Source organism: Austrofundulus limnaeus, unplaced genomic scaffold (assembly GCF_001266775.1).
Source record: "Austrofundulus limnaeus strain Quisiro unplaced genomic scaffold, Austrofundulus_limnaeus-1.0 Scaffold454, whole genome shotgun sequence".
Lineage (NCBI taxonomy): Eukaryota > Metazoa > Chordata > Actinopteri > Cyprinodontiformes > Rivulidae > Austrofundulus > Austrofundulus limnaeus.
In genome coordinates this window covers 188,054-204,408 of record NW_013952856.1, presented here as the reverse complement: position 1 = coordinate 204,408, position 16,355 = coordinate 188,054, and the positions used below count along the sequence as shown (strand labels likewise).

Here is a 16,355-nt window from a genome sequence, read left to right as displayed (position 1 = left end):
CTTGTTGGAGTTTGATAGGTTCATGTGAGTTTACAAGTGCAGGAGGTGCATACAGGTCATCCAGGACAGACCACACCAAGAGATGATTACATACTAACCTCTTGACATCTGTGTACTATCTGAATGTAGACATTGGACTATTTACAACATCTTGTATTATCTCGAATTGTCTCAACAGCTGGCATCAGCTGAGCTCCATTTTCACCACCTCATAGGCTATCATTAACACCAGAGTAGAAACTTCATTAAGTGGCACCAAAACCAAAAGGTAGAAGCTGATGACGGGGTATCATGTTCAGTAATAACTTTTAGTTTGTTACCACGGAATACCCTGAGATGGACTTGCAACCTGTCCAGGATGTACACCACCCCTCGCACAGTGATTGATAGATATAAAGTGACCCCCATGACCCTGAAAGGAAGAAATGAGTATAGATAATGGATGGTTGGAGGAATTATCACAAAAGGCCACAGAAATACGTCCACATTACTCCTGACATTACTGTGAGAAACCATCAGGTATCAGGTCTCCTCTGGTGGTGATTCAGGGAACTTCGACAGCACAGACCGACACTATCCTCATGTCCACTTCTTACCATACCTTGCCTGCAACATCCCACAGAGCAGACAGATGTGGGCCACATCTGGTGTCAAGCTGGCACTGCTGGCATGGCAGGTGGTTTGTCAAGGTGTGGGTCAGGTCTGGCTACGATGGCACTGTTTTTAAGATGACGTCACAACTGGCCTGGTTGTGGTTTGGTTTATGTGGTGCTGGCCCATGCATGGACCACCAAAGGGCCATCATTCTTTGCAGTATCTTGGCCGAGTGAGTATTTATAAGCATTGTATGGCTCAGAACTGGGCCAGGCAGATTTTGTTGTGTGGGATATTGAGACTGTCTGACTTTTTCCCAAATCCAACATTCAACACTTTGTTCTCTTCGTATCCAGGTCCAAGGGGTGACACACGATACTCAAAAAGGGACCTGATGATCCGTTTAATCTGTTGTGTCTAAAATTGCAGCCAAGTTTCATAACCATAACACAAGTGATTTCATTTCCACCAATGTCTGGGTCCTAAACCTTATTTTTTTATGTATACCATGTAATGTCATGCTATATACTTTGTGGTGATGATACTACAGGAAATATTCATTGCATCTTTGTAGGAAAACAATACCAGAAACCCATTGTTCCTCTAGATATCACACTGTTACAAGGTCACAGTGAATTTCATTCACGTCACTTTGAAATACAATCGAATCCCTTCACTCACTAAAACCTCCTAAGCTTACCTAAATAAACTAAACATTACATCATCTAAATGTGTCCTCAGCGTTTCCATTATTGTGCCACCATCTCAAACCCCCCCCCTCCAATTCTGTTGAGTGTAATCTGTTGTGACGCCACTGATCCCAGCGCTACAAATCCCACTTCCCCTGCCACCCTGCCACCTCTGCTCCACACAGACCCCCGTGAGTCCCCACCATCTACCACACATCGACCATAGGTGAGCTTCCTTTGCTTTGTCTCAGCCTCCTCTGCCTTGTGCTGATGTAAAACTCTGTGTTTGTTGTGCAGCAGTTTAGACCATGAGGCTCTGATGCTGTTTTTATGAAAAGATCAGAAGCCTTGTCACTTTTTATTTGTGTAAACTAGATTTTAATCTGTAAAAGTAAAGCTTATGTTGTAGAAGTTGTTCATCAGGTTATGGTACATCACTCAGTTGATACAGTCTAGGGTTTTAAGTATTCTTAATGAAACCATATTCTGAAATTAGTGCACAAAAAAGCTATTTTACGTTCACCAAACTCACTAAAACCGTGATGGAAGAGGCTTTCAGTCAAAAAAAAAAACTTTTGTTGTACTGAAAGCTGTTTGAAAACTCTTGGGAGGCACAGATGCTGTTCAGATGGCAGCAAACTTTACAAATCTGAATATTTATGCTCAAATTGAAGAGTTTAGCCCCTGACAGCCACTGTAAAGCTGTTCATAATCAACCCCAAAATGCTGTCAGCCATAAAGCTCCTGATCAATCATCCAGAAGTAGGCAAGTGTCAAAAATAGCCCAGTGAAAGTGCCCTGTGAGAGCTGAGAGGGTGGAATGAAGGGGGATTAATAAGGAGCACAGAGTTTCAATTGTTCTTTTATTGACTGGGAATCACAAATCTCCTCTCCTGTTTCCACAGACTGTGTAAAGCTGATTTAAAGAACAGAAAGCATGGCTGTAGTCGTAAGTATTTCTATTTTTACTAAACTGTGGAGAATTATATTCAATCTTTTTACCCAGGTCTCCTGTAACAACATATACTAAAGCCCCAAGATGATGTCATCATTGGTGGACAAAGTACTCAGTTTACTTGTGTCAAAGTACTGATCCTACTAGTCAAATATTACTCCAGTAAAAGTATCTCCTAAATTATTACTTAAGTTAAAGTACTGGCTTTCAAAACTACTTACGTACTGATGGACTTCAAATTTGACATTTTTTAATAATGCATTTCACTTCAGTGTAGTTGTAAATAGTGGGAAATTTTTCTATTTTGGACAGATCAAATATATAAAAATCAATTAATCAAATATAATGATAATAATGCATTAGTTTTATATAGTGCTTTTCTAGACACTTAAAGATGTTTTCACTTTCATGCATTATTCATTTACTTAGTCACACTCAGTGGTGGAAGTGTGGCACCTATGCTCCCTTCAGACCACCACAATCACACCAACAGATTTATACATGGGGAAGTTGCATTTTGCCCAGGGAAACAATGATGCACGCAGGCAGGGATTTGAACCAGCAATGCTTTTGTTGCAGGATGAACACCTACCGCCTGCACCACTAGTCACCACTTGAAGGACAAGATGTGGAACAGTTTTTGATTGAACCTCGTATTAAGTGACTCATTAAGGAACTCTGAAGCTAACCTGAGCTTTTTAGCTATTTGTAATATTTGTATTAGTTTGCTGAATTGAAAATAATGTTTGTTGCAATAAACCAGGAAAACTTTTGTACAAAACAATTCAACAAAGTTTATATGGTAGAAGTCTAAAACACTAAATTCAATTCTGTCCACCTACCTCAACATGCTTTTAGAGGTTAGACGGTGAGTTTTTGTAGGCCTTGATCAAGTTTGTCTGATGCAAACATGTAAAACAATACGAATCAACTGCCTCAAACAAAAGTTTAAGATCAGGTAGAGTCGTCGTCGTGTACAGCAGGCGTAGCTATCATTGCCTGATCTGAGCACCTAAATCAACACGACTAAAAAGATTATTATTATTATTATTATTATTATTATTATTATTATTATTATTATTATTGTTATTATTATCCTCACAACTGGTTTAAAGCTGCTTATCACCACCTACTGTATGGGGTATAGTGTGTTTTACAGTGTATAAGTGGAATAAAATAGATGCAAGTAACTAAAGTATTGGAGTAAAACATATAATTTTATCAATAAAGTGTAGTAGAGTGAAAGTAATTGGTTAAAAAAAGCTACTCAAGTAAAGTAAAAATTCTCAAAAACTGTACAGTACTCAAGTACATTTATTTTGTTACTGCCCACCCTGGATGTCCTTCATTTAAGCTCCTCCCTCACAAACATCCTCCTGTAACAGCTTCAGCTGCAGCTCAACGTTTCTCAAAGCCAAAGCTCTTTGTTATGGAGGCCCACAGCTACAGTAGCTGCTAATCTCTGATCTCGGCCTCAGGCCCACAAGCAGTCCTTCTTCTGTGTTTACAGGCTTTTCTAGACTCGTGAAGGAGATTAACCAACACTGAGGCCCATTGATTCTGCTCCCGCAGCACTAACTAACAGGCATGGTGTGGATTAAAGCAGCGCAACCACATCATGTGATCGAATTATACCCACACAGAAATCCATTCAGCTTTTATCAAACCAAAGTCTTGCACAGTTTGTGCTCTTTATAAAAGGACAAATAAGCGAGGTGTTGTTTTTTGTGCTTATAAGGAAACAGCGTAGACATACAGTATGAAACAACTGCTAACTTCATTAATACAATACTTTCACTTCAACTTTCCTGTCACAGAAAGTCTTGGTAAAAACAAACAAAAAATACAAAATAATTAACTAATAATTTTCAGCATAGGAACAGAGTAACAGATGATGTCATAGTGAAACATTTTTTCAGCTTATAGGTCTGTATTATCGAGCTTCAGTTGAAACAAGAACTTTTTTAACTTCATCTACAACTTTGACACAAAACTGACAAGTCTTGTTTTATTTTTATTTTGTAATAAAGGAACACATAAAATCTGATTTAGTCATGTGTTTGTCACACATTTTCAACATAGGATGTTGCTCGTCCAGGTGATCTTTCCCTTCCAGAACAATGATGTTTTAGAGAAACAGACTTGATCATAAAATACAAAACTGTTAAAAGACACTTTTGTAGTATAGTTCAAAATTTCCTCATTGTTTCTAGGACCTCTGTTTTATCATCAAAGTTGAATTGTTTCATAATCTCTTCAGAGTGGAACTTACCGCATGGTGTCGGAGGAGGAGCAGGCTCTCAGGGCCAAGCTGGAGCGTCTCACTGTCAAGGACCACGGTCCAGTGTTTGGACCTTGCACCAGCCTGCCAGACCACACCAAGCAGAAGGTAGCCACATCTGTTTCCTCACTGAGGAAACACAGGTCAGACTTTGTGGACAGAACAGCTGTTCATAAAGCTGCATGATGTTCAGAACACACAAAACATTTCACGAGGAACGATGAGGACGTGCGGTTATTGTTCAAATAGTGGTAGATTAGTAGAACAAATGTTTGCTTTAACAAGTGCAACAAAGGTTTGAGAGTTTCAAACAGTCCAGATGTGAAAAGTCGTTTCCACAGCACGTATACCTTTTGCAGAAATAAAATAGTGCATTTGAAGGTCTCACAAGTCAGAAAAATACTTTAAGGCTAAAACTTGGAGATTACTTGTGGTTAAACAGACACTGGTCAGAGAATAGTCCAAGCAGAACCAAAACAGATTATTTCAAAAATGCTTCCCAAGTTTCATAGTATTTTGTTTTACAGATTTTAAAAACACCACCTTTTGTTTTGGCTCTGTTGACAAGCTGTTAGTTGTCTGTCCCGTCAAAATAACCTGTTTTAAGATAAGGTCCAACTATATAATTATACCTGACTCAAATGCATAGACTGGGTTCTGAAGGAACGTTCTGTAAATAATTATGGGTAGTTAGTACAGTCTCTTCTGTGTGGAGGAAAGGCTAGAGAAGGTGAGCCTGCTGGTTCAGAACCAACCATTATATCAAAACTTCTTCCACTTTGCATGGTCAATAGTCCCCATCTTTACTCTAGATCAGTGATTCCCAATAAGGGCATATTACAGGGGGTATGTGAAAAAATTTCCCAGGTATGTAAAAAAAATAGGACCGGGATATGTAGGGCCCTACGATTTCTGCAATGCGGAAAATACAGATGGAATCATGGAATTTACACAAAATAGAATCCAGTATAAAACATGAAATCTCACAAAATTTGCTTATTTGGGCAAGTTTCTGGTGTATTTTTGGACGCTGCTGCTTCCTGCACCTGCCATTACTTGGTTTATTTATTTAATTACTTATTCACTTTCAAAGCAACGTTTTTGTCTTTGTTTAATTTGAGTTGAAAAGAATAAATTGCCTGAGAATTAAACATTCCAGGGGGTTAAATAAATTATTTTCATTTAATAATCAGTTGTTGTACATTATAGTTTTGGAAAATTATCATTATGTTTGACAGAGGGGGTACTTGTGGTATGACAAAATGGCTCAGGTGGCACACAAGTCTGAAAAGGTTGGGAACCACTGCTCTAAATCAGTGTTTTTCAAAGAGAGGGCCACTAGGGGGTGTTGGTAGGCATCAGAATGCTGGAGGGAAAATAATAAAAAATAAATATAAGAAATGTTTTAAATCATTATCAGGAAATCAATAAGTTTTCCAATCATTATTTTAAAATCTAATTCATGATAATAAACTGAAATGTTATTTTAAAATGTTTGTTTTTTTTTCTGTTCTAATCAACAGTTTATTGATAAGTTGTTGTTTTTTTCAGTGTGAATTTAACAGAGTGTAACCTATGCGTGTTGGGAATAGACCATAGATGGTGCTGAATGTATCAGTTCTACTGATCAGCGGGTCAATAAGGCCAAATGATTACTCAGTTTCTGACAGACTGACACATTCAGCAGCCTCAGGACCATCACTCAGCACATATACACAATAAGTTGGTTGGTTGAGAAAACCATGACAAACTAAACAAACTGCATCATGCTACAGTGTAGCACTTTAATATTAGGTAATGTCATGTGCTTTAATGCTGGTATGTCGATTTTGAAAGAGGTTTGTCTCAGAAGCCTGAAAAATGATATAAACAGGTCCTCATTTGTTGAGTCAATACCCTGAAAAACACTTTTCACCTTGTTTCCATACACCGGGCTCTGTGACTGATGTCAGGGCTGACAAGGTGCTAATCATTGATATTTATTTGACAAAACATCTCTTATACCGTACGTTCTTGTTTGACTCCTCCCTGAAGGCCAAGGATGAGCTGAACGAGACAGATGAGAACCGCGTGGCTGCAGTGAAGGAGCTGCGAGCGATGATTAAAGAAAAGGCCGATGCAGGAGACGACCTGGCCAAAGGTGTGCAGGACACCTTTGGGGAGAAACCAGACAGTTTGATGATCCGCTTCATTCGTGCCAGGAAGTACGACGTGGTCAGAGCCTTCGACCTCATGAAGGGTGAAGATGACTTGGGATTTACTAACAACATATTTTTTCATCTGAATATAAAACCATTGTTGCAAAAGCCTGAATCCATATACATGAACTGGATCCATATGATTGAACTGGATCCATATGATTGAACTGGATCTACATACATGAACTGGATCCATATACATGAATTGGATCCATATACATGAACTGGATCCATATGATTGAACTGGATCTATATACATGAAGTGGATCCATATGCATGAAATGGATCCATATGATTGAACTGGATCTATATACATGAAGTGGATCCATATGCATGAAATGGATCCATATGCATGAAATGGATCCTTATGATTGAACTGGATCTATATACATGAACTGGATCCGTATGATTGAACTGGATCCATATGATTGAACTGGATCTATATACATGAACTGGATCTGTATGATTGAACTGGATCCATATACATGAACTGGATCCATATAATTGAACTGGATCCATATGATGGAACTGGATCCATGTAATTGAACTGGATCCATATGATTGAACTGAATCCATATGATTGAACTGGAGCCATATAATTTAATTGGATCCATAACTGAACTGGATCCATATAATTGAACTGGATCCATATAACTGAACTGGATCTATGTAATTGAACTGGATCCATATAACTGAACTGGATCCATTTGATTGAACTGGATCCATATAACTGAACTGGATCTATGTAATTGAACTGGATCTATATAACTGAACTGGATCCATATAATTGAACCAGTTCCATATAATTGAACTGGATCCATATAACTGAACTGGATCCATATAACTGAACTGGATCCACATAACTGAACCAGATCCATATAACTGAACTGTAGTGACATGGAAAACAATATGTTCAAAGCAAAACCAACAATTTGACTGGTGTAAATTTGTACAACTCATTTCAAAACAAAGACCTAACAGGCCTGATCTGATCTTCCTTTGCCTCTCTTCAGGATATGTGCGTTTCAGGAGGGATTACCCCGAGTTGTTCGAGAACCTGACCCCGGAGGCCGTACGCAGCACCATCGAGGCTGGTTACCCCGGCATCCTGCACAGCAGAGACAAATATGGCCGTGTGGTTCTGCTCTTCAACATCGAAAACTGGGACTACGAAGAGATCACCTTTGATGAGGTGGGGTTTCATTTTCAATTTGAAAGAGGAAGACAGAATCCACATTTGAAGGTTTAGTGTAACTGTGGTAGTGACAAGCCCTGGTTGTGTGTTTAGATTTTGCGTGCTTATTGCGTGATCCTGGAGAAGCTGCTGGAGAACGAGGAGACTCAGATCAATGGATTCTGCATCATTGAGAATTTCAAAGGCTTCACGATGCAGCAAGCTTCGGGAATCAAACCCACCGAGCTCAAGAAGATGGTGGACATGCTGCAGGTGAGAAGTCATTCATAACCTTATGCTAAGCTGAGAGTAAAAAGACTGAGGTAACAAAGTCAAGTTGTGTTTGCTGAAGAGGGAATCAAATAGGAAGAAAAAGAGTCTCATATTGTACCGTTTGTCTAATTTCTACCATACCATCATATGTTTTTTGTCACCCCCCAGGATTCGTTTCCTGCTCGTTTCAAAGCTGTGCACTTCATCCACCAGCCTTGGTACTTCACCACCACCTACAATGTGGTCAAACCCCTCATGAAGAGCAAGCTGCTGGAGAGAGTGAGTCAGACTCATTCAGTTTAAAATAAATCAAATTAGAAGGATTGTTTCACATCATCGAGAGCAGTAGTCCCCAGTCCTGGTCCTCGAGGGCCACTATCATGCATGTTTTGTTCCTCTGCTTTGACACCAGATTTGAATGAATGATTGGTTAGCAGGCCTCTGCAGGACTTGAAGTCATGCTGGAGAGCAGAGTGTTTGTGAAGACTGAAAAGTTTAAATTGTTTCAGACTTGCATCCCCACAGAAACAGCACCCCAACACTGTATGTTTTTAAAGGGTTCTAGAGTATGTATTAAATGCAACCCTTAAATTTGTACAGACAGTAAAAATGCAACATTTGAAAATGATGTCACAGTCTCACCTCTAATCTAACCTACAGCATGAGGGCGTCCTCTGTGCATTTCTCACTTAGTGGCCGTGTCTTAATTCAGTAGTTACAACCTCCAGAGTGCAGATTTGTAGGCCTTCACGGCTGACGATATCCGTTGCACCGTCATTAATTTGTACAGAAAAATATTTTTTTTACTTTATTTGTAATTGACAGGAAAAAGAAAGAAAGCGACTGAGTTTGGAAAGTCATCACAGACCAAAGAATTCATTGTATAAGAACTTAGCTGATGAATTAAGGCTGCGAAGTGATGTTAAACAATGAATATGAAGAGTGGAATTAAACTGAATGGGCTTTTGTGCTTAGCTAGAGCTAAACCTGAATTATTAATGCCTTTTGTGTTATTATGTGTCACACAAACATACATCCTTCAAAGAATAGACTGTCTCATTTAACAGCCGTTGTATTCAGAATACCCGGACTGCAAGGGGCGTGGCCTCCATAGGCTATGGTCTATGTGGCTGCAACCTATGAACTAAAACATATGTGCTCCATCATGTGCACTTTTTCCTGTTGTTGGTGTTTTCTATTGGCAGTGCCACATACAGGCCTGGCATGATTACCACAACCTTTTATGAGGTTTGTGTTTCTGTGTGGATGTCGAGAAACAATGCTGTGTTTTTAGAAATGACAAATGAAAACATTACTTTGGTAAAATTATGTTTCCTGTGAAACAGACCTAAAGCAGGAGCTTAAAAAACATAAACACAGTTAAAGGCCACAGAATCAATGAGTGAAAACAAAAAACATAAAGGCCAACCGTACTAAATGGTTATGGGGACTGTAAAGCAGTTGTTGTGGATCTGAAACAAGATTTTCCAAATAGGACAAAAAGAAATGACCTGAAATGATCAGACATTAAGTTTCCATGTAAAAATGAGTAAAAGTAGTTAATAACAGTAATCTAAGTTGGAATTTTTAGAAAATAAAATTGGTTTAGAATAAGACAAGAGGCTTCTGTTAGTTTGTGTTGGTTGAAATGGTTTGTTGTACATCAAATGTTCCTACCTGACTCACAATCACCAATGACTTCTGTTTGTGCTGCAGGTGTTTGTTCATGGAGATGAGCTGGAAAACTACTACAAGGAGTTTGACCCTGAGATTCTTCCATCTGAGTTCGACGGAAAAGGTTCCAAGTATGACGGCAAGGCTACAGCGGCCAAGCTGTTTGATTAAACATCCTCAGTCCCAGTTTCAACGGGTCGAAGCAGCGTTAAATATTAAAAACCTTATCGACTCTGGAGAATCAAAGACCGATCTAGCTGAAGTTGTAGAAACTGAAGTTTTGAATAAAAATATGAGAATGTATTTTCCAGAAGTCCTGCGAAAGCCCCTTTTATGCAGGAGTAAACAGTTTTTGACTTGAAGTTATTTCACTTTGCAAAACAATTTGGACTTTATCCAAGTCATTGAGTTTGTTTCTGTTTTGTTTTCTTATAAATATGACCATCAGAGGGAAAAAAATTCCCCCATATTCATCAATTCCTGACAGTTTTCTAAACCTTCGTGGCTTTTAGAACTGACTTTTTGAACGTTATCATCCAAGAAACCATTATTTTCACTTTCACGGGTCTTGAAACAAGTTGGACATTTACCACAATTAACATTTAAACACTCATTGTGTTAAATTTCTTATTTTTGCCCATTACACCAACGTAAACCAGGAAAAAAAGAACATTAGTGCTCTACACAAGCAAATGCAAACATAGACAGAGGTTATTCTTACAGCAGCTTCCTTTAATCCACTGACTCATCACCACAAGAGCTTTGAGTTTCCTGAAAAGTCACCAACGCAGAGAAGTTGTCAAAACACAATGTGACGCAAATGTAACAAAAATATACACAACTCAGACATTGGTGGAGTAGGGGTCCAAGGTTGTGGAAGATGTTTTACACATCAGATTAACAGAAACCATTAACTGCCCTGGAGGTAGACATTAATGTAAAAACACTTTGTTCAGAAAATAAAAATATTCGGATTCATCAAACTGTGCTCTCATGTTACAGTAAGCATTTAATATGTCTCAATGAACGTGGATCTGTGTGTCCTTTTTGATACACCCGACATGTGTGTGAAACCTGGCACACAACGTTGATATTTGAGGCTCCAGAACATTAGACCTTACTGATCACGGCCTTTTGGTTTTCTCTCCTCAATGAAAACAAAAACAAAAACGTGAAAACCAGCTTACGGACTCTCGGAACTGTGAAGAACAAGAGTATTTGCTCTGATGAAACCAAGTCTGAACTGTTTGGCTTCAGATTTCAATATCTTGTCTGGAGGAAACCAGGCACCACTCATAACCTGCCCAACACTTCATCATGCTGCTTAGTGGTTCTTAGTGACAGGGACTGGGAGACTGGTCAGGGTTGAAAGAACTCTGATTTGAGCAAAGTTCAGAAATCCTTTGTGAAAACCTGAGCTCAGAAATAACAACGGCACAAAAAGAAGACAAGATCGGAGCAACTTAGCGACAACTCTGTGAATGTCTTTGAGTGGCCAGAGCTGTGACTTGAATGGAACCATTTTTAGGTCTCTTAATGGTATCCAACCATACTGAGCTTGAGGATTTGTGTGACAGTGGCTCAGGAGGTAGGAGAGTTATACTGTTAACCAGGCGGTTGCCAGCTCAAACCCCTGCTCCATCCATCTGTTGTTGACCTTGGACAAGACACTTCACCCTCCTCGACTGCTGGTGGTGGTCAGAGGGTCCGGTTCATGGCAGCCTCACCTCTGTCAGTCTTAACTTACCACCATCAGTGTGTGAATGTGTAGATTGCAGTGTGAAGCACTTGAACGTGATAAGGTGTTATATAACTTCATCCCACTTAAAGAAGAATGACAGCACCCCCCCCACACCCACCCCTGTCCAGGCATCACAAAACTTGTATCAAACCAAGTCTTTACTGAACTGTAGCTTAAAGCTGAAAAATAACCCATTTACAAAAACTGAATGCCTTCTGATTATTTTCTGAACACACCAACTTATAATAAATTTAACATCGCCTCATTTTTTAAATTATTTTTTGGTCATCTTTGGGTGTATTTTACTTAAACTTGTTTTAACACTGGTGGGCCCCAGCTTTCTCACCCCCACACCCATCCTGTTTTGTCCCTACTGGATTTAATAGCTTCTGTCTATTTCTGTTTTAGAGCACTCTTTTAGGATGCATTATCATAGGTTTCAGTCATTGTGCAAGTGTACGCACCAATAAAAATGTTTAAAAAAAGCAAAACTGTACAATAAATTGTATATAAATACATGTTTTACTCGTTTTATTCTACAAACAAATTCAAGCACACACCCCTGAAGACAGAAAACAGGAGTGTGAACAGAAACTTTTGTTTATGGCTTGTCAAAACAAAGGAAATATGATCAGGTTAAAAATACATACTGACGCATGTTGTGAAAGAGATAAAATCTGTTAAAGTGCCAGAAAAAAAAAAACAAGGCGATCAGTACATACAGTATATGTGCAGAGTGAAGTGGTGAGCATGTTGCAGGATGTTTTTTTTTTTTTTTTTTACCTTTGCAAGGTTCAACAGTTTATTAATGAGATACATAAATATAAGATCATATTTTGCTGACTTTACTTCACAAATTTGTTGGAGGCTATGCTTATACTGCACAAATTTTGTCATTGTATGGGTACACACAATGATGACAATCCAAAGAAAAGAGCAGAAAATGCTCAGAAAACTGTAGAATTTTTATTTATAATAGATAGAAATCTGCATGTAAAATGAATCTCTTATCATTCAGTCTTTTTTAATGGAATATTGTGGCTTAAACAACAAAACTCTCCTTGTTTCTGATAATATGAACTCCAAACATGTGAAACATAAAAAGCAGAATTAAGAATCACCCCACCTAACAATTTTACTCTTATGCCCAACCTTCATTAAGCTTGAATAAATGCCACACATATATACACAGAATTGTTTTTTTTTAAATTAAGACAAAAGTTCACACCTGGAAGTCCACATCTGGACCTCTCGTTATAATTTATCTGTGCACCTTTTGTTCCCCTCAGCCCTTTAAATCTATCTTTTCTGCATACCCCTTGTCTTGTAGAGCTGTAGCAGGACATTTAGTGCAGGAATAATACACCATGTAAACAGCAACATGTAGAAATTCAAGACACCTGACTTCTCAGCAATAAATGTAAAAGAGACATTTGTTAAGTGCAAGTTTTAAAAGGCATTAAGGAGGAGATATCGGAATGGTAGAAAGTGACAAAGATCAGTGCAATGTCTGCATTACCATGTTAAAAAAGTATTTGCATAAAGTGCTCATACAGTTTTATCAATTCTTTACTCTCTTGAAATAAAATTCCTCACTTGGACAAATAATATCTAAGTAAATTTGAATAAAAAAGTAAAAAAAAAATATTTATATATAAATTAGGAATTCTGAAAACAATCACCAGTTTAAATAATAAAACAAATCCATGGCTGCCCGTGAATGTAGTTCTTTGCAGAAACCTAAACCTGTTATCCACACAAAAGATATTTCAGATCTGTAGCAGTGAGGTTCTGGTGAAAAGTTACAAACATTTAATCCAAACCTCAGTCTTACCCAATGGCTCTTTAAAACAGCCTCAGTCTGGATGAACAGACTTCATGCTACAGGCTCTTTTAGAAAAATGTTCTATGAAATGGTCCCACAAAACCAGAGCCTTTACGCTGCCTCTGGCCGTTCAAAAATCATTCATGTGGTCGGCCACATCCCGCAGAGACGTGAGCTTTCAGAGATGAAGCACACATTTAATGTGTGACGGACGTCTCTTTTGTTGTTTTTAAAACAAATGACCTCAGTTTAGCAATCCTCTTCAACATTTCTTTAGCTAAATACCAAGCTACAGTGCATCATCACTGATATGCCAGTTGATAAAAACATCTGTTGGTTGTTTGATTCCTTCCTACATTATTATTTGCTAACATTCAGGCATCAGTCCTGTCAAACTTAAACTTTGTTTCTCCAAAATGAGTTTTTTTAAATTGCCATCTCCAACAAGTAAGATATTAATTGTTCAGACCTTCCAGAGAACCCCCCCTCTTTAAAAAATATTAACTCTTCCTTTAAGGCACTTTGATGAGTCCAGTTTCTGAGATTTCCCACATGGTTAACATTAAATATAAATACTGGAGCATTCATCCACCTAGCTGAACAAACATTTTAACAGAGCCCTTTGAAAAAGCATAGATGTGTAAGGTAACACACTGAAATATTAAATCACTTGTCTGTTAAAATGGAAGCCACAGCAGACTGTAAAACACCAGCAGAGGGCGAACTACCACGTTACATCAGAGATTAAGTTAGAACAATAAACAAGTGAAATGTGCAGAAGTGTACAAATAGCTGAAGAACATGTGCTTTTCAGTCTGTGTGTGTTTGGCCCTGAAGGTGTGTGTGAGTGTGACCCACTAAGAGTTCATTATCTCGTTGCCTCTTGTCTGGCAGACACGCCCGTCTTCTCCCACTGGCAAATGGCATTGGCGTACTCCACGATGGTCTTGTCCATCCAGGTGAGGGGCTGCGGGAAAAGCCCGTCTCCTTCAAAGAAGCCCATGTGTCCTCCGTGTTGGGTCAGGGCAAACATTATGTTGGCCATCTTATCTAAAGAGTACAACAGACAGGAAGGAATGTGAGGTTTCAACTCGCCAAACACGGTTCAAAGCATCCCGACAGACATTCATTTTAATTTACAGGTTTGAGTTTACAGGATTCATCACATGATTCTCATTGGCCCCCACATGGCCAGCCTATTAAACATTTCTGAAGGCACAGTGATATATTTCAAGTGTTACTGCTATTTTTATAACTTAGAGCTAAAGAAAACCTGAATTTCCGTTTCAATTCCTCAGAAAACTGAACTATTGCATAAGACCAGCAGATTCACAAGGTGTGGACTGTGGCTGGTGTCAGTGCAACACACAGATGTATCCAGGGCTACAAACGTTGCCTTTTCTTGTGTCAAGCCGCTCCAGAGATAAAGTCAGAAGCATCTTACCTGAGCTAAGAATAAAAAAAGGACTGGACTGTGGCTCAAGGGTCCAATGTCCTCTTTTAAGATGAAAATATATTTTGCACTTCATTTGGAAATCAATGTCCCAGAGTCTGGAGGAAGAGTGGAAGCACAGAATCCAAGCTGCAAGCTTTAGGGAGAAACTGAATGTGTTTTCCAGAAAGACTTGGTACCTGTCCACCCTTGCAAAAATACCAACATTTGCTTTGCTCATGGTACCACTGAGCTTGATTGGCCAGCAAAGCCCACAGAGATTCTATGGAGTGTTTTAAGAGGAAGATGAGAAATATCAGACCCATGAGCTGAAGGTCAACATCAAAACAACCTGAGATCCCAGAACACCTCTGCAGGTCCACCAGCTGATGGCCTCCATGCCACCTGGTGCAGCCAAAACCAAGTACTGAGTGCATTCACTGTACAGTACATGTACAAATTATGTAGTAGGACAAGATTGTTTGTAATAATTATTTGTTATATTGGTCTTATGCAAGTTTTTAAACTCTACTACACAGAAGAAACACCAGTCAAAGTTTAAACCAGAATCAAAAAGTTTAATTTTAAAATGACTGAACAGGCATTTGATATCTTTAATGTTTTTATAAGTAATTGGAGTTTAAGTTTAATGATGCTATATCTATTAGTATTCTATATTTAATGAGTTTCATTTTTTAAATTGAATTATTGAAATAAACAAACTTCTCTGTAACATTACCGTTATCAGTTGAGCAGTACCTGTGGTAGATAACCACTCTTGAGTTAGTTCCTCTTTCAGAAGAATCAGTAAATGTTTGTTTTTCTGACTAAGACTCAAGGCTTTATAAAAAAAACGCGCACTTAAGTATTCACAGGTAAGTTGTCTTGTACCATCATCGTTCTTAAAATGAGCTGTTAAAAAGTGATCAGTTAGTAAATATACTCAAAAATACTGAAAGAAAAGCCAAAGCAATGTAATGTGTATCATTGTATCACATGTTCTCTTCACAGAAACAGTAAATCTCTGGAAAATTACTCAAATTTGAGGTCAAACTCTATAAAAATATATATTTTTAAAATCTCATCATCACACAGAACATAAGCCATGTGAGGTTTTGTCAGTAATTCTATGATTACGATGTCCCAAAATGCTTCTGCTTGTTGTGGCAGTTTAACTAAACGTGACCAAGACTTCCTGTGCAACAGGTTTAGTTTCTCTTGTGATCATATCACTCGTGCACTGTCAGTTCTTATTTCTGTGTAAAGATAATGTTAAAACAGGTCTGCCCTCTTAGTGTTCATAATGTTCTATTGAACTTGATTCATTGAGGTTCACTTGCTCCTTGACTCTGGTTTAATGACCTCAAATCTCTGAGGAAACTATCTAGTTTAATGAACCACTATAATCACCAGCTAAATACTAATTATCACTGAAGATAAAGCAGCAACAATGATTTTATTTCTCTCTCTCTCTCTCTCTCTGTGTGTGTGTGTGTGTGTGTGTGTGTGTGTGTGTGTG

General features: G+C 38.4%; 2 protein-coding genes across 2 annotated transcripts in view; one reads left to right on the top strand and one right to left on the bottom strand.

The window, feature by feature from the left end:
* The first annotated feature begins 1,439 nt into the window (after positions 1-1,439).
* Positions 1,440-12,095, top strand: rlbp1b (retinaldehyde binding protein 1b). The gene is made up of 8 exons (XM_014025061.1): positions 1,440-1,509; positions 2,189-2,232; positions 4,499-4,627; positions 6,554-6,758; positions 7,731-7,909; positions 8,006-8,164; positions 8,333-8,443; positions 9,881-12,095. Exons 2-8 carry the CDS (start codon positions 2,221-2,223, stop codon positions 10,007-10,009), a joined length of 924 nt encoding a protein of 307 aa, XP_013880515.1. The 5' UTR covers positions 1,440-1,509; positions 2,189-2,220; the 3' UTR covers positions 10,010-12,095.
* A 247-nt stretch (positions 12,096-12,342) lies between these two features.
* abhd2b (abhydrolase domain containing 2, acylglycerol lipase b) overlaps positions 12,343-16,355 on the bottom strand; it is a 24,135-nt gene continuing 20,122 nt past the window's right edge. Inside the window, exon 10 of the mRNA XM_014025060.1 lies at positions 12,343-14,454. Within this exon, the coding sequence (XP_013880514.1) occupies positions 14,273-14,454 (182 nt within the window). The 3' untranslated portion in view covers positions 12,343-14,272. The remainder of the gene's footprint in view (positions 14,455-16,355) is intronic.